This window comes from Acinonyx jubatus, chromosome C2 (assembly GCF_027475565.1).
Source record: "Acinonyx jubatus isolate Ajub_Pintada_27869175 chromosome C2, VMU_Ajub_asm_v1.0, whole genome shotgun sequence".
Lineage (NCBI taxonomy): Eukaryota > Metazoa > Chordata > Mammalia > Carnivora > Felidae > Acinonyx > Acinonyx jubatus.
This window is the reverse complement of record NC_069384.1, coordinates 45,347,510-45,373,327: the sequence shown is the minus strand read 5'-3', so window position 1 is coordinate 45,373,327 and position 25,818 is coordinate 45,347,510. Positions and strand designations below refer to the sequence as shown.

General features: G+C 39.2%; 1 protein-coding gene across 5 annotated transcripts in view; it reads left to right on the top strand.

Moving 5' to 3' along the window:
- GABRR3 (gamma-aminobutyric acid type A receptor subunit rho3) overlaps positions 1–25,505 on the top strand; it is a 49,368-nt gene extending 23,863 nt beyond the window's left edge. For 4 of the 5 annotated variants that reach the window (XM_015081138.3, XM_053220717.1, XM_027077605.2 and 1 more), the window contains exons 6-10: positions 2,893–2,975; positions 3,983–4,123; positions 9,996–10,148; positions 18,919–19,115; positions 23,932–25,505. In XM_015081138.3, coding sequence (XP_014936624.2) covers positions 2,893–2,975; positions 3,983–4,123; positions 9,996–10,148; positions 18,919–19,115; positions 23,932–24,234 — 877 coding nt within the window. In that variant the 3' untranslated portion in view covers positions 24,235–25,505. The remainder of the gene's footprint in view (positions 1–2,892; positions 2,976–3,982; positions 4,124–9,995; positions 10,149–18,918; positions 19,116–23,931) is intronic. The other variant, XM_053220719.1, reaches the window with a different exon arrangement.
- Positions 25,506–25,818: the final 313 nt, after the last annotated feature.

Below are 25,818 nucleotides of genomic sequence, written 5' to 3'. Positions count from 1 at the left end.
ACCTGTGTGACCAACTCTCAGTTAATACCTTGGACCCCAAGACTCAGGTAGCTCCCCTGGTTGGAAGTCCTCCATGTGTGTTGTCACACTCACTGTTAGGACAGTAGCACTGCCCACATAGCTCCACTCGAACAGGACAGATGGAAACTTGCTCTTGGTCTCTCCTGGACCCTGCCCTCTGTGCCTTTCCATTGCTGATTTTAATCTGTGTCCTTTCATTACAATAAACCATAACTGTCAGTGGAACAACTTTGATGAGTCCTGTGAGTCCTTCTAGTGAATCATGGAACCTGAGGATGGTCTTGGGGAATCCCCAAACAAAGGAGGACTCAAAATTGTTGTCCACACAGCTATTCCAGTTGATAGCAGAGCCAGTCAAAGCCCAGAGACAGGTTACCTGGTTCCAGGCTTGGTTCTGACACTATCTACTGACAGAGATTCTCTCTTTGACCAAACTCTGCTAAGGCTCCTCTGAACTTACTTCTCACCTAGACTCTGACTTTTGAGCTTCCATGTTTATCTCTGCTACGTCCATTTAGCCAGAATCCTCCATCCATAATATCTGCCTCCCTTCAAATCTTATAAGAGTCCTCATCTTGCACCACCCACAAGTGATGTCTGATCACCCTGGTCTGCCTTCAGCAAGGATCCTGTTAGGTCCTTTTAGCCAGAATCACCCACCCCTCACCCCTGATGTTTCCTCTGAGTAATTTCCCATCCACTGCCCCCCACCCTACTCCTTGGCTATAAATTCCCACTTTGCCTTGTTATATTTGGATCTGAGCCCACTCTCTCCCTATATAAACCAAAGTATAGTAGTCCCCCTAAATAAAATCTTCCTTACTGTTCTTTAACAAGTGTCATGAGGGCGCCTGGGTGGCTCAGTCGGTTGTTGAGTGTCCGACTTCATCTCAGGTCATGATCTTGCAGTCCATGGGTTTGAGCCCCGCATCAGGCTCTGTGCTGACTGCTCAGAGCCTGGAGCCTGCTTCGGATTCTGTGTCTCCCTCTCTCTATGTCCCTCCCCCACTTGCACTCCATCTCTCTTTCTCTCTCAAAAATAAATAAACACTAAATTTTTTTAAAAAAACACCAAGTGTCATGAATAATATTTTCTTTACCACGACTCATCTAAGCACTTTGGTTGCTAATTTATCCATGTGTATACTGTGAAGGAGGTAGACTCAAAGACTTCAGTGGTCCCTTCCAGCTTTAAAGTGCACTTGAACAACACAGATTTGAACTGCACACATCTACTTATATGTGGATTTTTTTCAATAAATATAGTACAGTACTGTGAATGTATTTTCTCTTATGATTTTCTTAGTAACATTTTCTTTTTTCTAGCTAACTTTACTGTAAGAATACGGTATAAAATACATATACAAAATATGCATTAACTATGTTGTTGGTAAGGCTTCCTGTCAACAGTAGGCTTTTAGCAGTTAAGTTTTGGGGGAGTCAAAAGTTACACAGGATTTTCAACTACACAGAGGTTGGCCTCCCTAACCCTGTATTGTTCAAAAGTCAACTGCGCCAGGAATATGGTAAAATGAGTATGTTTTGTGACACAAAGTCATCCAGAAACCTCCCTGGCTTGGCATTTTGCTGCATGACTGTTGACAACAGAATTCAACCCATGGAAGATAAAATCGTTCCTGATTAACTTGGGGCACCATGGGTAGAAGCAGCTGTTGACTTTGTGTTTTTTTGCAGACTTGCTCAGGGGCCTTTTATAAACCTCTGATCTGCTATTGTGGGTACCAGAGTTTCTACTTTGAGGCAGGATCATAGTATAGCAGCATCTGCCTAAAGCCAGAAAACCTAGGAGGATATAAAATTTGAAAAAACAATATTCATCAGTATGCAAGGTTTAATGGCACCTGAATTATGCATTGTGCCCATAAATCTATAACTAAAAATGCTCCAGGCTTTCTCCTCGCTCCTGGAAAGAGAATTTTCTCAGGCAAACTTGCTTTGTGAGAGAAACCTTTACCCATAGGCTTTTATTACCACTATCCCAGCCCTTTATGACTAGAAACTAAGTTTAGATCTCCAAAAACCAGAAGATATTTAAATCCATTTAAAAATCTTCTCCCTCTGGGGGTGCCTGGGTGGCTCAGTCAGTTAAGCACCTGACTTTGGCTCAGGTCATGACCTCATGGTTCATGAGTTCTAGCCCCGCGTCAGGTTCTGTGCTGACAGCTCAGAGCCTGGAGCCTACTTAGGATTCTGTCTTCTCTCTCTCTGCCCCTATCCCGTTCATGCTCTCTCTTTCTCTTTCTCTGGCTCACTCATTCTCTCTCTCTCTCTCAAAAAGAAATAAACATTAAAAAACAAACAAACAAAAAAGTCTCCTCCCTCCGAAGTATGTTTTTCTGAAAGGCATCACAGCCAAAAAATATAGAGGGAGCTGACTAGGAAAGTGTGAGATTAGAAGCAATTGTTAGAGCAGGAATTCACTTATTAACTCTGTGTCTTTAGCAAATCACCCACCTTCCTGAGTTTGCTTCCTTCTACATTATTTTGCTAGAGGATAGTAATACCTGTTTTGCATTCTTCTTCTTTTTTTTTTAATGTTTATTTAATTTTGAGAGAGAACATGAGCGGGGGAGACAGAGAGAGAGAGAGAGAGAGGGCGGGACAGAGGATCCGAAGCAGGCTCTGTGCTGACAGTGGAGCGCCCAATGTGGGGCTCCAACTCATGAACCATGAGATCATGACCTGAGCCGAAGTCAGATGCTCAACTGACTGAGCCACCCAAGACACCCCTGTGTTGCATTATTCTTGAAAGGCACACAAGACCAGCAAACAGGAAGCTTCAATATTGCATGTTCATTCAGCCATATGGTTAAATGACCTGCAGTTTTTGTTTTCTCTTTCCTCTTCCAGGATAACTGTTTCAGCCATGTGCTTTATGGATTTCAGCAGGTTTCCTCTTGACACTCAAAACTGTTCCCTTGAACTGGAAAGCTGTAAGTACTACTTACTGATGGAGCAGGCACTCATGATCTGAACACACCATCACCTACTTACATGTAAATAAGCGTGTTCTTAACAAGCATTAAAAATCTCGATATAAGTTAAATATATTTGTTCAAAATAGTTACATTTTTTTTAAAAAACTAAGGATGATGGCAGATTGCCTGCCAAAAGAAAACATCCAGGGAAATAATGTTTTCATAATTACATATTCTGCAGTTTCCACAAGGGTTGTAAAGGAACAAGCTCCCTAAAAAGGAATATTCTATATGCTATTAACTATATAGACTGACACACTTCCCAAATTAGGAAAGCTCTGGAATTCATGTTCCCATGTAAATCACAATCTTCCATTAAATGTACTTGGTTGGGTTCCCTAGAAAAATGCAGCTCTAGACATACACTCGCTGATCAAAGCCCTGTCAGAGAGCATCCGAGCCAACTCCTTGTCAATCACTTTGATCCATCAGCTGTTTTTGATACATCTTAAAACTGACGGCAGTTTTTCACAATGTGGCAACAATGCTGGGAATTTCAGTGGTTGTTCCTCCCCAAATCCATCAGAAACTCTCTGTAATGCCAGTTGATATCAGGAGAAAATTCTTTACTGAGCACAGCTCATTTTGTAATTTCATGCAAGAGAGCCGCAAAACTAATGGGGCCAGAAGACCTAGGGTGGGACCTGTGATGGGGGACACGCAGTGCTATGACATCACTCAGTGCACGCAGGTATGGGAGCAGCTATTTGGAGAGTTTTCAGTCCTCATGTGGGCACCAGAAAAGCCTCCACACTATGCCAGTAATTAGGGTCTAAGTTTTGGAGATTATTTTTCCTTTGGTAGGTATGGGTATTATCAGTCTATCGGCAAACACATTTTTCAGTACCCAATATATACATGTCATTGGACCAGGCACTGGAGATATAGAACTGTGTAAAACATGGTGAATACCTTGTGGAACTCACAAGAGCCAGTGATGGGAAACTATTCTCTTGTTTCAGATGCCTACACCGAAGAGGATTTAATGCTGTACTGGAAACATGGGAACAAGTCCTTAAATACTGATGAACATATTTCCCTGTCTCAGTTCTTTGTTGAGGAGTTCAGTGCATCCAGCGGATTCGCTTTCTACAGCAGCACAGGTGCGCTGTTTTATGGGGACAGTTCATCGGCACTTACTGACACCTACCGTTGCAAAACATGTGAAGAGACCTGAATTCACACAACTGTCCCGTGTGGTCTCAGCATCCTCCCTCCTTCACAGGCAGTCTCCTCCACCTCCAGTCCATGACCACTCTCGTCCTCATGCAGCCACCTCTAGACAAAAGCCTTGCTTCTACCCCTGGCCTCTGCAGTCTACTCTTAATACAGTAGAGACAGTGCTCTTCGAAAACGTAAAGACCACAATTCCTTCCTGCTTAAAACCCTCCAGGGTTTTTCTGTCACACTTATGACAAAATTCAAGCTTCTCAAATGACCTCCAAGGCCTACACGAGCTACCTCTGACCTCACCCACTACACCCGCCCCCCTCCACCACATCCCACACCCCCCACGCTGGCCTTCCTGCCTGTCCTCAAACACACCTGTCTCATTCTATCTGCAGGGCTTCTGTTTTGGCCTTTTCCTCCCTCTGCCTACAATGCTTTCCCCCCAGCTTTCTCATGACCGGCTCCTTCCAGTCATTCAGGTGTTGTTCAAATATCACCTCCTCAGAGAGTGCTTCCTCAACCATCCCGTCTAAACGAGGCCTCCTTCCTCACCATTCCCTATCTGTTATTTGTCTTCATAGCACTTAACACTTCCTGAAATATATCTCTATGTGACTGCTTTATCGCCAGAGTGCCTGACTAGAAAGAGTGCAAGAAATCTGTCTGCCTTGTTCACCATTTCTTCCCCAGCATCTGGAATGGGCATGGTACATGATAGATACTCAATAAATATCACTGTGCTCACTTCAGCAGCACATATACACAATAAGTATCGCTGAAGGAATCAGTCAGTAAAGGGCATCATTGCTCAGAAGAGAAAACCTATTCAATATTGGGCCTATATTGTATACTCTTTACTATGACAGATATATTTTTCATTTGGTAACATGTCTCCAAGGCACTTTTTAAATTATATGTGGTCCCATTTAAAAAAATAAACAAAAAATAAATAAATTATACTTGTTTCCTGTTGATTAAAGTTAAAAGTAGCTCCCTCTTCCCTGGTTATTAGCATTCTAGGTCATTTCAGCAAGAATCCATATAAAATGCCATTTTAGATTTTTTAAGCCATGCATAGGCTGGAAAATGTATGCTGCCCTGAGTGCCTGGAATCCTTTTACCTACTGACTTTTCTCCCTAGAGGGTGCTCTACTCTTGCCCTTAGACTCCGGAGAGGAGTTATCAAGTTGTTATCTAAAAGCCAGAATCATTGGGCCTGGGTGGCTCAGTTGGCTAAGCCTCAGACTTTGGCTCAGATATGATCTCACAGTTCATGAGTTCAAGCCCCATGTGGGGCTCTGTGCTCACAGCATGGAGCCTGTTCAGATTCTTTGTCTACCTCTCTCTCTGCCCCTCCTCCGCTCATGTGCTAGCTTGCTCTGTTTCTCAACAATAAATAAATAAGCATTAAAAAAATATAAAAGCCTGAATCATAAAAGAGAAATCAAAATTTACATCACAGAGAAGCTGAGGGACTTTCTAGAACCAACAGCTATTTAGCTATTTAGATCCAGGAGAAATGCTCTATTTCACTTCGTTATTTGTCTACATTGCTCAGGATTCAGCAGATAATGCTATTAACTGTAATAACGCTTATGGACTTTTCTGATTATATAAATAATACATATTATTTGTTTCGACCATTGGTATATCCCTGGCACATACTAAATGCTCCATAGGTAATTGTTGAACAAGTGAATAAATGGCAGATAACTTGAAAAAAAAATTCAGAGAAATTTAAAGAAAAAGCCTTTGTAATCCAACCTCATAAAGATAAACCATGTTATTGTTTTTATATAGTTTCTTCTCCTTCTTTTTCTTTTCTCTGTCTTCCTGTCTTACTCTGCATAAGTAAATACTCAACCCTTGAACAACACGATTTTGAACTGCATAGTCCACTTACATGTGAATTTTTCAATACATACACTAAAGTAATACACATGCATTTTCTCTCCCTTATGATTTTTTAACATTTTCTTTTCCCTACCTTAATTTATTGTAAGAATACAGTGTATAATACAGATAACATTCAAAATATGTCTTCATCCACTGTTCCATTATAGTGAGGCTTCCAGGCAGCTTTAGGCTGTTAGTAGTTAGGTTTGGGGGACTAGAAAGTTATACGCAGATTTTCCACTGCACCAGGGCCCGTACCCCAAACCCCTACACTGTTCAATGGCCAACTGTATAAGTATGTTTTTATCAGGATTTTAATGTTCATAGTCCTAAATTTAATTAATATTTAAACAAAGGAATGCATGCGGTAAACAATGATGCATGTCAAAGTGTAATTTATAACTGTTTTCATTTTGCTGTTGTTATGATGAAATAACTTTGGCATATGATAAATTGTAAATAGGTCTTTGCAATGTTTGAAGCAATTAAAATGTCAGAGGGGTGCCTGGGTGGCTCAGTAGGTTGAGCATCAACCTTGGCTCAGGTCATGATCTCATCGTTCATGGATTCCAGCCCTGTGTCGGGCCCTGTGTTGACAGCTCAGAGCCTGGAGCCTGCTTCAGATTCTGTGTGTGTTTCTCTCTCTCTGCCTCTCCCCCACTCATGCTGTGTCTCTCAAAAATTAATAAGCATTTTAAAAATGTCATATATACGAAGCATAGAAATCTAAGAGTATTGTTCCCTGCACAGAATGTATGCTACATATATAATCATAGCAATGACATTTCTTCAGATTTTCAAGCCCAAGTATCCATGAATATACACCCAACTATCCTCTTAAAAATAAAAGGTTAAATTTGATTTCCAAATTCTTACTTCATCAATACGCCATTCCATTGGCTATTAATCCAGTTATTAATCATATCTGGGTTTATTCAACCATTCTTCGGTTTCAGAAAGATCAGCATTTAGAAATTTAATTTACAAGCATGTGATACTTCTGTCTCACATTATCCATGAAATATTAAATGTGGTCTCCTGAGAGCTAAACTCAAGTGTTTTTCTCCAATTAGTATCCTGTTTAAACATATTAGCTTAATCAAAAATAATTTTTTTATGTTTATTTTGTCTTCGTTCCTGTCATTATAACAACCACCGTAACCTGCACTGCCAAATCAGCTATACAGTAAAATCTGTACTTGCAACTCTAGTTTGGAGAGCCAGAAGTAGAGTTAGAATTATGTAACTTTAGTTTCTATTTGATAGCTGCACCATCATGTCCTCAAGTTTTTCCCTTGGCTCCGTCTTCACCACTCCCTGGCAATAGTAACAAGCAGTTGAGGGCTTCTGCCCCCTCATGCCTTTCAGTGCCCCTCACAATCATGTACTGTAGATTTATGAAGGGAAAAAAAATGACTCCTGCCCCTAAAGAATGCATTGACAATTATTCTTTATTGCAGCATCATGTCGTGGCTACAGGTATAAGTTTTGGAGACAGGCTGCATGAGTTCAAATCCTGGCTCAACTGCTTATTAGAAATGTGGACAGGTTGCCTTATCTCTCTAAGCCTCAATGTCTTCATCTTTTGTAACACTCTCTACCTCAGAAGGTTGTGAGGATACGTGATTTAATGCATTTAAATAATTTAGAATAAAGTCTGCCATCAATAACTGAGAATACTGTCTATCATATGGTGAGTAACCAGTAAATATTAGCTAGTAGCTCTCATCATCACTATTTTCATAAACATCATCTTGATCCTTTTGACACAGATTGAAGCCTTTAGCATCAACCACCCATTGAAGGTGACAGTCTCAGGTGTAAAACTCTTCTTGAACCTGACTCCTTGAACCTGACTGACTCCTCAATCACTTCCCCTCTCTTGCATTTTCCTGCTGCCAACTCTCCGGCCCTCTCCTTCTTTCATAAACTCCCCATTCTTTCTACTGTGCGGCAACCTGATGGAGGCTGACAGACCTTCCACCCAGAATGTGGTTCAGTTGTCAAAACTGATGATGCCGCACACAAAGCAAAAGGTTATAAAGAGATTTATTATGCATGTAATGAAGTTTTCCAGAGAGAGCGGAGTAAGCTCCCAAGTAGGTCTGAAAATGGCCTGAGAAATCAGAGAAGGGCAACTGGCTTAGAGTTTTATGGTGGTTAAAGGGTGGGACTGGGGGGGAATGACTCCCTTGCATGACTTGAATTTCCCATGGGTGCCAAAATAGGGAGCACCCAGCTTTCCTATTAGCTTGCCCAGGTGTGAGACAGAAGGAGAAGGACCAGTGGGGTTTGGGAGCTATGAGGAGTCAAGTATCGGAAGTGGAGTCAGACTCTTTATTACACTACCCAGGCTGAGGGTTCCACCATCTTTCCAAGGCAGCACCACATTTCTTGGTGGTGGAGGGAGCTCTTTCTGGCCTGCGGCTTCAACCACAATAGTACCCCTAGTCTCCCCTGCCCTGAAAAGCCACACAACATAGTAGCATTTCTCCTGATTGGTTGCCAAAAACAAATTTATTCTTCAGAAAATTACCAATAAAGAAAGGACATGTTACCAAAATTTAAGTCATAGCTAAAACCACATACCCTAAGTGTTTCTTTATGAAGTTCTTTCACAGCTTTTACTCATCTCTTTTAATCTCAAAATAATTGTATGAAGCTGTAACATCAGAGAGACTGCTATTCCACCATGCAGCTATAATACGAACTCTCAACTGCACACAAAAATCAAGCGGGGCTGTGGCATGGGTAATACAAGACAAAATGAGTAGCTTAAAAAATAATGTATATTCTGACTTTAGAATGCACTATGTAATGTATCTATTGTTAACCTTGGTAATGAAATTGTTTGATATTCCTGAAACATATATCAACTGATAATGAGAACCTCAGAACAGGTGGGGACAAGAAGGGTCATCAGCACATAATTGAGAAGAGAATACTAAAAGAATAGTATGCCAATTCAAGGTGGGTTTGCTAGGTATATGTTTTAGGCTGAATGCCTAAATATTGACCTGTTCTGTGTAATAGGTTTGCCATCTTGAGTTTCCTAAGAAATTAATACTGAGACTAGAAGAAGGGTTCTCTAACTTTGCAATACTTATGACTTTGTTTTATTATTTTTAACCTAATAGTCCCTTGTTTTTTGGCTTTAAACTTCCTTGCAGCCAATGTGAAAAGGGAAACCTGAACAAAATTGTATGGATGTGACCACAAGTCTTACTTCTGATCAGCATGAATTAATCAATATTAGCAACATGAATCTATTTAATTCCAGTCAGAAGCAAAGAAACATCATCATTTGGTTACTTTTTTGTAGATTTACCATACATAAATTAGTGGTACCCACCAGACTTTGAAATAATACAGTTTACAGATATTCCTTTCACCCACTCCCTTTATGAAAGCCTCACTGTCTGGGTTCCAACTTGGAATCCAATGACTCAGTAGCTACTGTGAACCTTTTCCTTCACATAAGATGTTCTCTTTCATTTGTTATAGCTAATAAATGGTTTATTGGCTATTGTATGCAGTTATTAGTCATGTATTGAAGATTGGCTCACTTGTAGAAATGATGTGAACACAATATATTTTGGAAAAAAGGTCTTTAAAGGCCATTTCACAAAATATGATTACCATTCATTCCTGAATAGCAGCTATGAAATTTAAGGGGAATCCTTGAATCACATAATTAAACAGACTTCAGATCGCTTACAGACTTCAGTTCAACAGACATTGATGGAATGCCAGGCCCAGACCGTGTCCTTGTACTAGGTAAACAAGGGTGAGTGTGTTCTGTTCCATGTTCTCTAAGAGCTTAGAGTTTAAAGAAGCAGGTCATTTCATGAAGTGTAATGTTTTCATGTGGAAGCCTGTTCTAAGGAAAACTCTGGCTTTTTCTCATAGGTTGGTACAATAGGCTTTTCATCAATTTTGTGCTAAGGAGGCATATCTTCTTCTTCGTGTTACAAACCTATTTCCCAGCAATGTTGATGGTGATGCTTTCATGGGTTTCATTTTGGATTGACCGAAGAGCTGTTCCTGCAAGAGTTTCCCTGGGTAAGGTTTTTCTGAATCTTTGTGAAATGCTAATATCAGAGAAAGTTCAATGAAGGTAAATAAAAAGGGATGATAAGTAGAGAGAAAGGAGTGATGGTTTAGTAGGGATAGTTAGAGACTTACACTCAGGTTATAACATTGATCTCAACAGCCTCAGCGGCAAACTGTAATTGGACTCTTTCCTTGGAAACTGAGACATTAGGTATGAAGCCTGCACCAGCTGACCAAATGCTGACTAATAAGGATAAATTATGAAATTATGAAGCATAAACAGCCTCACTTTACAAACCTATCTCCTCACTTTCAGGAAACCTCCCCATCCCTTGCCCAAACCCATTTTGCTATGCATGACAAACATTTGCATCATAGAAAAAAGAACCTTCAATCCACTATACTACTGGTATCCTAATAAATTACTTCTTGAGATAGGGGGCAATGCCAATTAGAAATCAGGCCTTAACCTAAACACCAAAATCAGAATCAAGTGCAGTGAAATTTCAGTTATTGTGGTACTTTAGTTGGCAAGCAATTTCAAGTGGAGAGACATTGCCAGCTTCATGAAGTCACCACACAGGTGTGATTATCTACTCCACCTAGCATGTTATATGCCACTGTCACACATACTGATTTATGGGAACCATTTCAGACCCACTTAGCAGTTACTATGCTCTTACTAAGTGCAGGATGCCTGGCTAAGCACTTAGATAACACGTTACTTAATGAGAACTCAAGAGTCAATTCCACTTGCCTTCTTGGCTGGTTCAGGGCAGAGCTCCCTTCATTTCAGCTGATTTTGTTTTCACCTGTAATGCTCTATCTAGAGAGAAGATTGTTATAAGTGCTTCACAATCATTGTAATTATCACACAATTCATTCCAGAAAGGGTGATTTCTAAGTTAATGTTCGCAAATTATATGCATACTTCAAAAGACCGTTTGAAAAGACATAAATTGTCATTAATATTAATAATTTGTTCACCTCTTTCCCCTATTAAAAGCTTCAATCTACAAGCATTTGAGGCTTGAATATCTTCATGGGAAAAAATACCATCTGAATAAGTAATTAAAGTATTGTGGCTGTTCCTTCACATCAGAACAGTCATGCCCTGACCTCAGTGCAGCAGTGGGACAGGGTAGAATTGAACAGGAGGCTAAAGGCACATTACCAGCCCTCAAGACAGAATGAGAAAGACATTCAGTCTCTAAAGGTTTATAAACATGATTTTCAGATTCCTGAAGCCAACTACTCAGCTCTTACGCTTTGAAAATGACAAGTAATCAAAGCTGGTTCCAGGGTGGGTTGGGGTGAATGGAAAACACTGAAATGCATTTAAGTAACCCCTGAAATTCTATGCTTCTTGCATCTACATTGGGTCCCTGCAGGGTTGGAAAATTGCTATGCAGATTTGTATAAAATAATATACAAATCAGAAGTGTCCCTTTCCCCTCTTCTCTTAATAAAGGGAACTGTAGTATTCCTATACCACTGCTATCTTCTCAGGTTTTTGCTTCCTAACACCCTCAAGTTTTTTCAAAGGTATTTTGGGCTCTGCTTTACTGGCTGTTCACAAATACTACTGGGCTACCTGATTCTCCAGAAGGTCCTTCTATCTTTCTATCTTACTCTTGCCTTTTCTCGGTTGTTCCTCCTCCATCATCTGAAGCTCTGAAGTATTTGACACTATTAAGCATCCTCTCCAAATTCAGAATCAGGTGTAGTGGTCAAGAGCCCAGCCTCATCTTCCTCATCTGCAAAATGAGATGATTAATACAGCCTTCCAAGGTCACTGTATGAAATAAATGGGAGCATTTATGTCAACTGCCTAGGCTGTGCCTGGCCCATAGTGTTTGATGAGACTAAACAAACAATAAGTTTGTTTTCGGTACTCTGTACTAGTCTAGGTTTTCTCCTTTTTTAGACTTTTCTTTCATTTGTACTCCTACTTTGTCTTCCTTCTACTCCCTGAGTAGGTAATCTGGGTAATTACCTTCCAAGGTTTTGCTCGCTTTTGATTCTCTCATCAAACGGAACAAGCCTTTGCTTCTGACTACTGTCTCTATGAAAGCAAATCCCAACCCTGTCTTTATCACAAATCTTTCTCTCAGGTTCTAGATACTACTCCCAGCTGCCCGCCTGGACTTCATTTCCAGACACTACAGGTACTCCACATGTTCAAAACCCAACAAACTACTCTTCCCAACTCTGCCACCCCTGCCCAAATCCCACTTATTCTCTTGACTTTTCTTGTTCTTCTAAGGGCCCCGAATGTGTTGAGTCTTTCACTATTGGACCCTTAATTTCCTTAGTCTTGGGCAGTCATTCTTAGGTTCTTAGGACCCATTTACACCTTAAAAATTATTAGGAACCCTAGAGAGCTTTTGTTTTGTGGGTTATATCTATCATTATTTAGCCATGTTGGCTATTGAAACAGAATTTTTAAAAATCTGCATTAGTCCATTTAAAATTAGCAATAATAAACTCATTAAAAGTTAGCATATTCTATGAAAAATAACTTCTCTAAAGGCATTTTTTAAAGTTTTCTTTCTTTATTTTAAGAGAGACAAAGACATTATGAGTCAGGGAGAGACAGAGAGAGAGGGAGAGAGAGCATCCCAAGCACACTCTGCACTGTCAGCACAGAGCCCAATGAGGGTCTCAAACTCACGAAACCGTGAACTCATGACCTCAGCTGAAACCAAGAGTTGGATGCTTAACCGACTGAGCCACCCAGGTGCCCCATAAAATCACTTTTTTCTAAAACAAAAAATATTAGTGAGAAGAGTGGTATTGTTGTACATTTTTGCAAACCTTTAATATCTGGCCTTCTGGAGGGCAGCTGGATTCCCATCTCTGCTTCCTCATTCAATCTGTTGTAATAGGTTTTAGTTGAAATATAGGAAGGAATCTGCCTTGTTCAGATATGTGGTTAGAGAAAAGAGCCATATTTCAATAGTGTTGCGCATAGTCTTTCTTGACATTGCACCAAAACTCAGAAAGTGACAGTTTCTTAAAGGTTAATTACAATGTGGAATCTGATATTCTATCAGTGAATTTTTTTGTACTCTATTAGATTAAAATTCATTGATCTAGCTTGCATTTTGCCTAGATCTTTTCACCCGTGCATCAACCATTTGAAAAATACTGGTGCACTGAGTTATACAGATCTTCTCAATGTTCATGTAATTAATTATATAAATTCAAAAACTCACATTTATTAATCTCATCAAAAAGTTTTTGAGTAATGGAAAAACTCTCAAGCTCATAGTGATACATACAAGTTTAACATCATTCTAGTTTTGACTTGAAATCTCAAATTTTATCATTTAGCAACAAACATCATTAGTTGCTTTACTTCAAGTGATAGGCTTACTTTACTCAGTTTTGACAAAATGCCTGAAGATACCCAAATCTGAACAACCAGAGTTTCTCTGTGAGTTGTTCTTTTAAGTGACAGTGATGTCCCATTTTTAAAAGTGTCTCCTGTTCAGCTCATAACTCAACTGTCTGAGCATTTTCCCTCAAGACAGCCATTGCTGTTTGGTATGGAGAATGCCTTATATATACTGCTCATTTCATCAACCAGAATATTAAAAAGGTATATACACAAAGGCTGTAATTTAATAAAATTAAAACGTTTTACTGATTTCTTTTCACTGTGATACTGACAGTTAAAGAATACAGTGATTGTCAGTTGCTAGACCAGGTGGGTGTTGCTGCCTGAATTCATGATAAGGCAACAGTAACTTTTCCCAGCAGTGCTTCCCACCATTGCAAATATCAACATAGGGAAAAGGTAAACAATGTCTTAGTATTGTGAAATTCATCTTCATTATACAGACCCTCTGAAAATGTCTTGGAGAGCCCAAAGGAGCCACTGACCACACTTTGAGAACTGTGGCTATAAGGTACCTAAATCTTCAGAGTTAGCCTTCTCTATAAAAAGTCCTCAGATATGCTTATCCTTTCTCTTCCATTCCTCCTGCCTTGACCAGTGCTGGGACCCTTGTTAATTTTTCCTGGATTGCCCTAACAGATCCCTACCTGCCCAGGGCCATTTTGCAAGGCTGTGACATCTGATCCAGATGGGAGTAAGGAGCAGAAATCCAGCCCAAGCTCTATGGGACATGGTATGGGATGATATCCTCCAGAAAAAGGGCACCATTTGCTGATTTGCACAAAGCTGTAGTAGGGGCTTGTATAGGCCTTGTACTTGCTTATTTCACTTCCTATTCTTCTTGCCACAATCCAACCCTACTACCAGAGTAATATTTCTAAACTCAACTGTGATCACAACACTCTCATCTCAAATGCCACTGAAGTAAATATTCTCAGCTTGGAATTCAAGGCGCCTCTTGAGGGTTGCCAGATGAAATACAAGACACTTGGTTGAATTTGAGTTTTAGATAAGCACCAAATACTGTGTTAGTATAAGTATATCCTGAACATTGTATGGGATGTACTTATACGAACACATTATTTGTTGCTTATTTGAAATTCAGATATTACTGAGTGTCCTGTATTTTTATCTGCTGCATCTTTAACCATACTCCTGCCCCAAGTGGTTGTCTAAACTTCAACCAGTTTGAATATTCAGTGTTCTCAACAGTCGCTCATGACTAACTGCTTATCTTATCTATAGTACTTCTATACCTTTATTCTTGTTCTTACTCTACCTATCTTCCTCTGTCAGTCTTGCCATTTCTCAATGGCCACAAACTTCTACTGATGGCACCAGGCAGACATGGTCTCTCCAATATTTGAGCCACATGGCACTTTGTATCTTCCCTAAGGTATCTCTTCTACCTTACTTCCTCTATCTTGTAATAGCTACGGGGTGCCTTGGTAGCTTATCCTGTCTCCTGTATTAGAATGTGAGTTCCTTAAGGACGAGGATCGTTATTACCATCTTTTCTGTTCCTGTAGTGACTAGTACAGTATCCTGCACATATTTTGTTCTCAATACATAGTTGTTAAATTGCTAATGTTTAACCCACAATGTTTTTAATAACTGTATTTTAGTTACTAACTGAAAACAATAAGGATTCATTGTTGGCTAAGACCTTTCCACATTTGGATTCATTTGCTAAGTAAGGATGAATCATTTGCTTGTTAAGATCCTTTCACATTTGTCATGTTTCAAATGAAAAACAATAGAGGCTGAACGGCATAGAAGTATCAATTGTGATTAGGCGATTTTCGTAAGAGATAATAGCTACCATAATTTGGAATGTGGGATGGGTTAAGAATACTAATCTATATTTCCATATGATTTGGTGTGGAGAGGGAATGAGACTATTATAAAGTTGTTCAAGGATGTTTTAACCCTCATGGAAGGATGAGTAGTACTGTACTTTCATCTCTTCCTTCTATCTCCCTCCTCTTCCCTTGCCTCCATCTTTCTCATTTGGCTCCTCTAGGTAGGCCATTCATACTGCATGTTAAGTAATAGAGTCATTTGCCAGGAACAGACATGGCAGAGAAAGACAACTGAAGTTTTCAGGCATGTAGACACTAATAAAGAAAAATGTCTTCTAACAGAGGATATGACATATGCCTGAAAAAAGTAAATAATTAGGAGTAATTCATTTAACCATCATAGAGGTTACCAGAACTTCTAGGCACTGGACTCTGACACCACCTTTGTGCGGCAATGGGTGTTAGTTTCTGGCCGTAGACTCGTGGTGTTAGGCTATCCGACCTACCTTCTTTTCTCTCAGATCACTTGATATTTTCTTTCTGCTTAGGCCTACAGGGAAAATGTTTTTATTCACTTAAACATAAATGTAGATGCCTATGCCTTCAAACACCTGTCCACAGCACAACTACTGAATACACAACTGACTCAATAGTTCTATAAGTGATGCCTACGTGCCCTATTGCCATCACCCTAGTCAATGAACCTCTCCATCACATGTGAAGAAAAATGGCCAATGAAACACAAAGATCAGTGTCTCTCACTAGACCAAAGGGTTCTTAGGACCCTATATGTGTCCTTAAGAGTTAATATGGCATAACTGCATAACTGGCATAATGCATAATATGGCATAACTGGCTCAGGGGAGTTCAGTCCCATGGGCCAGGCCAAATATTGTCTCCTAACACTTTCCTGACCATGCAGAGCAATATTGGTAGGTGAGAAGATAATTTTCTAATCCTAATCTAAACAGAACCTTTCTTTGACTAAATGGTCACTTCATATATTTAAAGTGCCTTTATTGGGATGTTAACTTTAAAAGGTTTGGAAGGAATACACTTTGTCAAGATTAATGCATTTCTAAGGAGTGGCTCAAGACATAAGTGTTTTAATCAGTAGATGTAACACTCCTGACTCAAGTTCTATTGCTTTAGGAATTTGTATATCAGTTTTCTCGTCCTTTACTTGCAGACTCAAACAATCTCTCCTCCCTACTCACTATTTTTTTATTGCTCATTTTAAACAAGGAAAATCTAAAATGCCTGTTTAAAAATAAATAAAGCTATAGTAACTTAGCTGTACTAAGTATCCTTTTAAGGAAAATGATAGTATATTGCTCTCTGGCAAAAAATAGATAATGCAGTTTCCTTTTACTGGCCATCGATTTAGTAGCCTTTCACTAGTCATCTATTTAAAATGCCCAATAAGATCTATCTGGCATGTAGGAAACTCATATATGGGTTCTAAACCTTTATTTTGTCCATTAAGCCCCATGTTACTGTTCATTGAAAAAAACTCAAGTTCTATCTTCTATATTGTAGAAAACCAGTAAAAAAAAGACATTAAATTTTTTTAACGAATAAGGTAAACTACTAAATATGAATATTAGTGCAGGATTCATTCAGTTTTACCAGTGAAGTCCTGAAAGGAATAGGACTTTTAGCTTTTTGAAAAGCACAAAGTATACCTCCTGACATAATTCTACTCTCAGCTTTATAGTGTCTTCCTCTCAGAGATGCTTCATGTATAGAGATTGGTTTATAATGTTAGAAACAAAAAGAGATCCCTCTGGAATGAGAAGCAGCAGGTTTGCATATAAAAAACATGGGTTCCACACTCAGAAAATTTGTAGCCCTGCTCCTGACTCAGGAGTTTTTCAAACTCAGGCTGGTTACTTAGCCCCTCTCAGCTCATATTTCTTTTCTGCAATGTGTGGCTAATAATATTTACTGACCTAGGTTTGTGGTGGGTAAACATTCAATAAAGGCAAGCAAGCTTTATTTAATAATCTTGCCCCTCCCCACCTTTCTCTGCCCCTCCCCTGCTTGTGCTCTCTCTCTCTTAAAAATAAATAAAAACATTTAAAAAAAAATCTTGCCTTCAGCTACACATACACTTGTAATGGGAATAAAAAAAAAATCACATATCCACATTTATGTAGCAAGGATACAGCATCCACTGATATGCAGATGGTCCATACTACCGTTGTTGGGGAGATCTGGGACTCAGTGAGACAGTGGCCTGTATTTAATGGTAAGAGCTAGAATAGCATTTAGGTTTCTTATCCTGGAGTTTGAATCAGTGTCAAGGTAAGACTCCAGGGCCCTCCCATGGTGACTGCCAAAATGCCAAGTCCTTGGTCTTGATCATACAAATGGAAAACTTAATTTGAAATTGAATGGCTCTGTAGATCTGTCATTGTCTTTGATATGGGCTCCCTCAGATGAGAACCTTGAAGAATTATTGTAGAAGGGTGCAAGTGTGTGATGAAAGCTGTCCACATGCTGTGTCTGTACATTTAGGAGTAAATCATGGTGCTCTTCCTGCTGTTCGGGACTCTGTCTGTTGACATTAAAATGTCCTCACAACTTATAAAAATCATTAAGGACTCCATTTGTGCCTCCCTGGTGGGAAGTTAGGAAATAAAACTGTGCCAGCTAGTGTACATTTCAAATATTTACAATACTGTACTTTCTCTCCAGGCAGCACTCTCGCTGCGTCCCTCTGAGAAATTAGTGCAGACACAGACTAGCCCACCCCGAGGCCAGCATTTTGTTAAGGAAATCTCAAGTCACTTCTTTCTCCATTGTGCCCCAGAATCTTGATCTCATTACCTCTGATGCTTATGCCAGAGGATAGAGAAGGGAAAGGGAGAAAAGAAGAGGGAAGGGGAGAGACTGGCCGACAAGGAAGGGAAGGAAAGGGAGGGCGAGGGGTGGGGAATGTAAATGGCATTTCACAGTCAAATAGCAAGTATTTACGCTGAACTGAGCCTCCAGGATCGCACTTCCATCCTAAATCTCAACTGAACTGTAGTTTCAGTAACAAGGGACAAAGTGATAGCAATACTAATGGCTCATAAGTATTCTATATGAAAGAAAAATATGGAAAATGACAAGATCACTGTCTGGTGAATGAAAGATTAAAGATTGACTCAAAGACAATTTCTTAACAGTAAATTGCAAAATGACAGGAAAGGGTAGTGGGAATGGTTTTAGAATTTCTTTTCCAGAAGGAATTTTAAAATTGAACACATTTGAACCTTTCTGGGATGGTTTAAAGAGGCCCAACTGAAGGCAAATGAGTGAGTGAGTTCTTAGAAATATGTTTGAGTCTGTGAAGTCTTTAGATGGGGGGAAGGAAACATGGACAGTTGGGGTGAGGGCAAGGCAAAGAGATAGACAAATCCAAGGAGAGCTTCTTGCTTGGGCTCAAGATGTGTACTAGGTTAACATGCAGGGATTCCTCCCCCACTCCCAGCTTTGATCATCTGAAAGTGTTCCAGAAAAACATACCCTGGTGTAATCCAGCACCAGATCCTAGAACACTGAGCTTGTCACTGTTCTCCAATGGCAGGAATCACCACAGTGCTGACCATGTCCACCATCATCTCTGGCATGAGTGCCTCCATGCCCCAGGTGTCCTACATCAAGGCCGTGGACGTGTACCTGTGGGTCAGCTCCCTCTTTGTGTTCCTGTCAGTCATTGAGTATGCAGCTGTGAACTACCTCACCACAGTGGAAGAGTGGAAACAATTCAAGAAGACAGGGAAGGTATTGCCTGGCTTTAACTATCTGATCCCTTTTGGAATGTGAAAAAGACTGTCCTTACCTATAACCCTCTCCTGACAGTGTTGTAAGCCCTTGTATTAAGTCTATATGCCTTGGCAAGATGCAAGTTCACAGGATTTAATATTGAACTTCATTCTGCCTGTGCTGACTGGTTTCCTCAGCATCCTCATTCACCTTTGCCAGGAGGGTTTTCTCGTGTGAGGAATTTCTCTCAGTGTGCTCCTCTCCACCGGCTCTATCCTTTGAAAAGAAAGGGTTCAGGTGTAAACTACATCCTTTCAAGAAGATGATGATGATGATAGCTAACATTTAATGTGTGTTTATTCTATATTGGTATTGCACTAACCACCTAATGACACAGCATGTCATTTAATTCTCAGAGTAGCCCCGAGAGGTAGGTACTGTATAACCCTCATTTTACAGAGGTGAAATAGGAGCAGCTAGGGAGTAACCTGGCCAAGGTCACACAGCCAAAGAGGAATTAGGATTTGTTTCTGGGTCTCCCTGACTCCAATGGCTGTGCTCTCAATCCATAAATGATGTGCTTCTCTCCACCAGAGCTAGGATTTATGTTTCTCTTCTTGTTACTTGGGAGAGTGGCAGAGCATAAAGAGAGGTTCTTCTCTCCTTAGGATACTGGGGATAAAAGGTGGTTTCTGGGTTCTAAATGTCATCACATGTTTCTTGTGCCAGGGTTTAGTAAACATGGACAGATTGATCTCTACCTGCTTTGTTTCACAAAGGATCAGGGCACCAGTTCCCTGTTATTATGACAACTGACATAAGATATTGTACTTAAGAAACATAATTAATCTGTTTGGTAGCCTGTACTTAAGGCTGTATATATACATATATGTGTGTGTGTGTGTGTAGCATCTATGAACATGATTTTAATGAAATATATTCACATTGGTTTGAGAAATTCTTATATGCATACTTATGTACACCCAAAACATTATTTAATATTTGTTATACCTCTAGTGAGAGTGTTTTTTACTTTTCAGAGTGTTTTATATCCTCTTCTCAAATTGAGCCTTCATCTCAGCTCCATGATGTAGGCCTTGCAGAGATTATTATCTCTATTTTTGAGATGAAGCGGCAGAGTTTTAGTGAAGTGATTTGTCAAGAGATTCACAGCCAACAGAGATGCATTTGAAATTCAGATCTCCTGTAATACCACTTCCTTCTTCTATTATATCCCCTTTGAATCAAAGCTGTAATAAGAGCTGATTTTGCTTTATTGCTGATGCCTCTGTTTCTTTTGTTGACACTGTGTATGTGTCCCCACCACACACATACCCATATGACTTCTAGGCAGATGTGAGAGAACTGGGAGCTTCTGGACAAGTATGCAGTGATGGGTGTGTGCACATCACCTGGGATTTGTTCAGATATTCATTCAGCAGATGTGGGGTGGGATTGGCGTCTGCATTTCTAACAAGTCCCAGATGCCATTGATCCATTGCCTGCACTGAGAATAGCAACAATTTAGATAATCTGTGAATTAAAGGTGACAGAGAAAAAAGACGTGTGATAAGAAAAAGAATGTTGTTGTCGTTCTGTTCTATTTTTATGTGGAAGTGGTTAACCCAAGCAAGAGGCACTGTAGGAATTTGGGCACATCTCTATCCAGTCTTTTGGTTCCAAACTGTCTACATCTATCCACTCCCACCTGCCACACAACACATATGTTCACACTACCTGAATTTTAGTTTTCACTACTTGGGGCTATACACACTCTTCTTGTGTACCAATAAGAAGAAAATCTTTTAAGTTAGTAAGTACCATCCATTTAAAAAAATTTTTAAGTTGTGGTAAAATCCACATAACATAGAACTTACCATCTTAACCTGTTTTTAAGTGTGTAGTTCAGTAGTGTTAAGAATACTCACATTATTGTACAAGCAATCTCCAGAACTTTTTCATCCTACAAAACTGAAACTCTGTGCCCATTCAACAACTCCCCATTCTCCCCTTTCCCCAGCCTCTAGGAACCACCATTCTAAGCATCCGCCTTCAAAGGTTCAATTATCTCAAAGAAATGTCCTACCATTCATATATTTGTGGGGCAAAATAAAAGAACACAGATTTGGAGTCAGAAGTAGTGATGCCAAACCTAACTCTGCCACTTTCTAGCTTTTTGTTCCTGGATCTCATTCTTCATTTTCAAAATGGTGGAATTTCTTCCCTATTTACCTCATAGGGCTGTTGCGAATAATGTAATAAATGGGTCTGAAACTTTTGCAAACTGTAACATGCTACACAAATATTGAGTTATTATTGTGATTAATGCCCAGCTCATGTGCTCTGAACAAATAGTGGTTTTAACAAGGAAAGTGGGAACAGGCTGTCTGAGATGAGATATTGTTAAAGGGGTAGGATGCCCTGGTGAGGGGCAGGGTAGAAGGATATGTCTGTAGGTTTGGGGGGATAATTGGTGATACTTCTTTTCTCTACGCCTGAAGTGGGAAACCAGTTTTAGAGAAAGATGTGGAAACCAGGCAGATGGGAGGATGTCACCTTTGTTGTTGATAAAGCAGTTTGGAGTAAGTGCTTAGATACGGGAGCAGGAGGTCTCACTAATACTTCATCACTGTACTAAATGTGCTTACCCCTTCTGGTCACTGGTGAAGCTAGACAATTCAGGACTCTCCCTGTAAGGATAATCTCCTTTTACCTCACTTCAGAGAACAAACTTAGGTACCAATGCAGATCCTAAAGTGAGGACTCAAAAGGAGCTGCTGAGCCACACATGCTAATTCCTTCTGCGAAACCTCTAGGATGGAATAATGCAGGGATAGTGAGAAAGACCGGGAATCTTAGGCTATGGAGTTCCTTGCGATGAAATCACGAAGTGAAGCAAAGCTCATTTCCTGCCACCACCGCCATCACACACCCTGTCCCAACCTCCCCCAAGTGCCAAGAGCTGGGAGAACAGCAAGGATCATAGAAAAATTGTCCTTACTGTTGACCTTTGCCCAGAAAGGAGAAAGGAAATTCTTTTCTTTCTTATTCCTTCATCTGAATGTTTTCCTACTTCCAGGACTTAGAATTCCACATAAAACAGTCAAATCTGTACTTTAGATATAATATGCCTTAGATATGTGCTTATTTGTAGGCTGGAGTGAAAAATTAAAGACCCATTCTAAAACTGTTTCTATTAGAACAACCAACGTATGAAATTGTGGAAATTAGCACCCTACTGGTAAATTGTATACAGCAAGATTTAATCAATTATATGAATGGTTCTAAATTATCATAGTGTCCAGTGGGATAACTCAGCAGTGTTCTGGGTGGGTATAGTAAAACCGCGGAAGAGATTATACTAGTTATTCTGTTCTCAGATCCAGAGTTGAATGTATTCTTAGTGTTATTTTTTACTATCTGAGGTTAGTTTTTGAGTCCTGATCTTATTTTATGTTCATATCATCCGTTTTCATTTTGTTATGAAAAGTTCCTATGGCTAAAACAAAAAAGGACAACATAACTTGAGTATGGGTCCTTGGTTAGTTTACTGACTACACAAAATATTCTCTATGTCTCTTGAATTCAGTAAAATATTAGTTTTTTTAATTGCTGTGAACCAAATACATGTTTTGGCAGACTTTATTCTGTAGCTTCCAATTTGAATTCTGAATAATTTCAGCCAGTGGTAGCCTATTCATATTTGCTCATTTTTTTAACTTCCCTATAGATCAAGAAGTGATTTCGTTTTCTCAGAAAGCAATTAGTAACACCTACTTCCTAGACACAGTTCTGTATCAGTGAGAACCACCATCTCCCTCAAAGTAAAACCTTAAAGAAAAGTGGTAGTTTAGATTTAATCAGGCACTGGAGCCAGAAAGCATTGATAATTCATTCTCTCCTTCCAAAAAATAAGCCAATTTCAAGTTGTTTAATTGGGCTGTGTTGGTATCATTTATAGGTACTTCTCAGCAAAAAATGAGAAGGGTTGACCAATTTGCATTTAAAGAGAGTAGCTAAAATCATTTCCTATCCCTACTCCAAATTTAAGCATAAGTCGATCACCTGATAATATTGTTTTGGTTTTGGACAAAAAATTACACTGACCAGGCGTATTACTGTGTTTTCTCTAAAGACAAAAATATGTTGAAAAGCAAATCCAATTGGTTTTGCTGATAAATCATATTCAATTTCAACTCAAACTTATGTCTAACAATTCATACTATGCAGAAACAAAGAGGGAAACCTGAAACAGTGTTCCCTTCTGGGGAAACATGCATTGAGTGTAAAAGTCTATCAGGCCAAAACTAAATTAGAAAACACTGACATTATAATTGTGAAACATTTATTTGTATAATGTTCAACTATCTCTATGGAGATAATAATAAACCTTGCTAAGTCCCTATTAAAAACAGATCTCTTTGATAATGTTTTCCATTTATTATTAAAATGACTTTTAGTCTGATACCAAAAGCAAAACCAGAATTCTATTCTTTAAAATAAGCAAAACAGGAGCATCTGGGTATTTCAGTTGGTTAAATGTCCAACTTTGGCTCAGGTCATGATCTCACAGGTAATGAGTTCAAGGCCCACATTGGGCTCTCTGCTGTTGGCTCAGAGCCTGCTTACAATCCTATGTCCCTCCTTCTCTCTGCCCCTCCCCTGCTCACTCTCTCTTTCTCTCTCAAAAAATAAACTAAAATAAAATAAAATAAGCAGAACATTCTTAGCATTTATTGAAACTCTTTTAAAAATCTGAATGTTTAGACTTCTACTGTAGTTCCTACATATAGAACCATATTCATGGCTTACTAACAAAAAGTCTTTTTGTCAGATTTCTGGAATGTATAATATTGATACATTTCAAGCCATGGCCTTCGACGGTTGTTACCATGACAGCAAGACTGAAATGGACCAGACTTCCTTTTCTCTACACTCAGAAGAGGACGCCATGCGAGGAAGATCCACAGGTAGCCCCAGCACAGATACATCTCAGATAAAGAGAAGACAATCCTTAGGAGGGCATATTGGTACAATCATTCTGGAAAATAATCATGTCATTGACACCTACTCAAGGATTTTATTTCCCACTGTGTATATTGCATTTAATTTATTTTACTGGGGTGTATATGTGTGAGGAAGAATTCCCAATGTATAATACTCATTTTGGAATCAGAGTAGGTTAACAACAACAACAACAACAACAAACAACTCTTGACTATGAGTTGGACTGTACTTGATTCAACTGGGAGTCAGCCAGTCAGTCACCTCTCTTGGCCTATAGAAGATTTTAAAGTTGACTGATTTACATCTAGGAAAGAGTTTAAGGTCCCTGGAGAATTTGATTCCATACATAAGAGTCACAGGCATGCATATTACAGAAAAATTTCTACAGGGATGGGCTTTGTAACTACTTCGCCTAGACCCTCCTTGCTTTCTAAATGTGTTTTTTATTTAAGTAAGCAATAAAGCTGGACTATGACAATCATTCAAGAAGCATTGATTCTTAGTGCTAGCCATGTGCCATGCTACCTAACAGAGTTGAATCCTTGTGAGGAAGAACATCAACATCAAGGTGGGATCATGGACACTTATACAGCTGAGATGTACATGAAGAGCTTCCCCGTCCATCTCCAATCAAGCCTTTTATCTTATTTCACTATTAAATTTCATATATTATTGAGTCCAAGGGCAAAACATCTAAACTTTGCTCTCATCCTAATGTTAAATTAATATGTCAGACTTCAGTAATAGAATCTTGTATTTTACAGTTGAGTCATAGCTTTCATAGCTTTCGGGAGGCATTTAGTGAATTAGTTACTGTATTTACCAAATATTATTGACCTCCTGTATAAGCCAGTTACTTTATCAGGTGTTATGTAGTCAAAAATGAATATAAAACGGCATTCCTGCTATCAGTGAGTGCACAGCCTATCAGGAACAGTGAACTGGTAGCTTTCATAAATAATAAATATAATAATTACAATAGATGTAAAATAGAGGCTTGTACACTATGCTGTCTGAGTTCTGAAAAGGGATACCAAAACAAGGAAAAGAACATCCATGAAGGGATGTGGAGTCTCAGTTCATAAATGACTGAAGATGCTTCCAGACGTGGTATTGAGTGAACAATTGAATGAAATTTATATATCCCATAGTAATCCCATAGTAACGTTGGTTGAGCCAAGTAAATCAGGTCAAGTGGGTATTAAAATAAATGTTTGTTAAGTAGAAAAACCTCTAACGATTAGCATTCATTTTGTAGACTGGTAGTGTGCATGCTTTTGTGTTAAGTATTTTGTGAAAAAGATTCCATTTAGAGATCAGCCCTCAGTAAGAAGTATGAAATATTTTCCCTTCCTGTTTTGACTTTTGGCATTGAATTAAGGGGAATAAATTAAATGGTGTGTTACATTAAGTGTATTGCCATTTATTTCACCATAAAGTGAACCAAAATGATTTGAACTATTTTGTGCTAGGTTAAAAGACAAGTAACTTCCTGCTTATTTACCAGTAACATTGATTTTGGTTCTCTGCTGTGAGTGACATAGGGTTCTAGAAACTTATTTTCCTCTTGGGCACAAAAGTTTTAAAGGCAAATCCCATCTCTATCATAACTTCCCTCACAGGCTAATTCTGGGATACTTCATTCTATTTTCTTAATACAACTTCTCTAATTCCTTCAGAATTTTCCAAGGATTATATTTTTCTAGGAAACTGT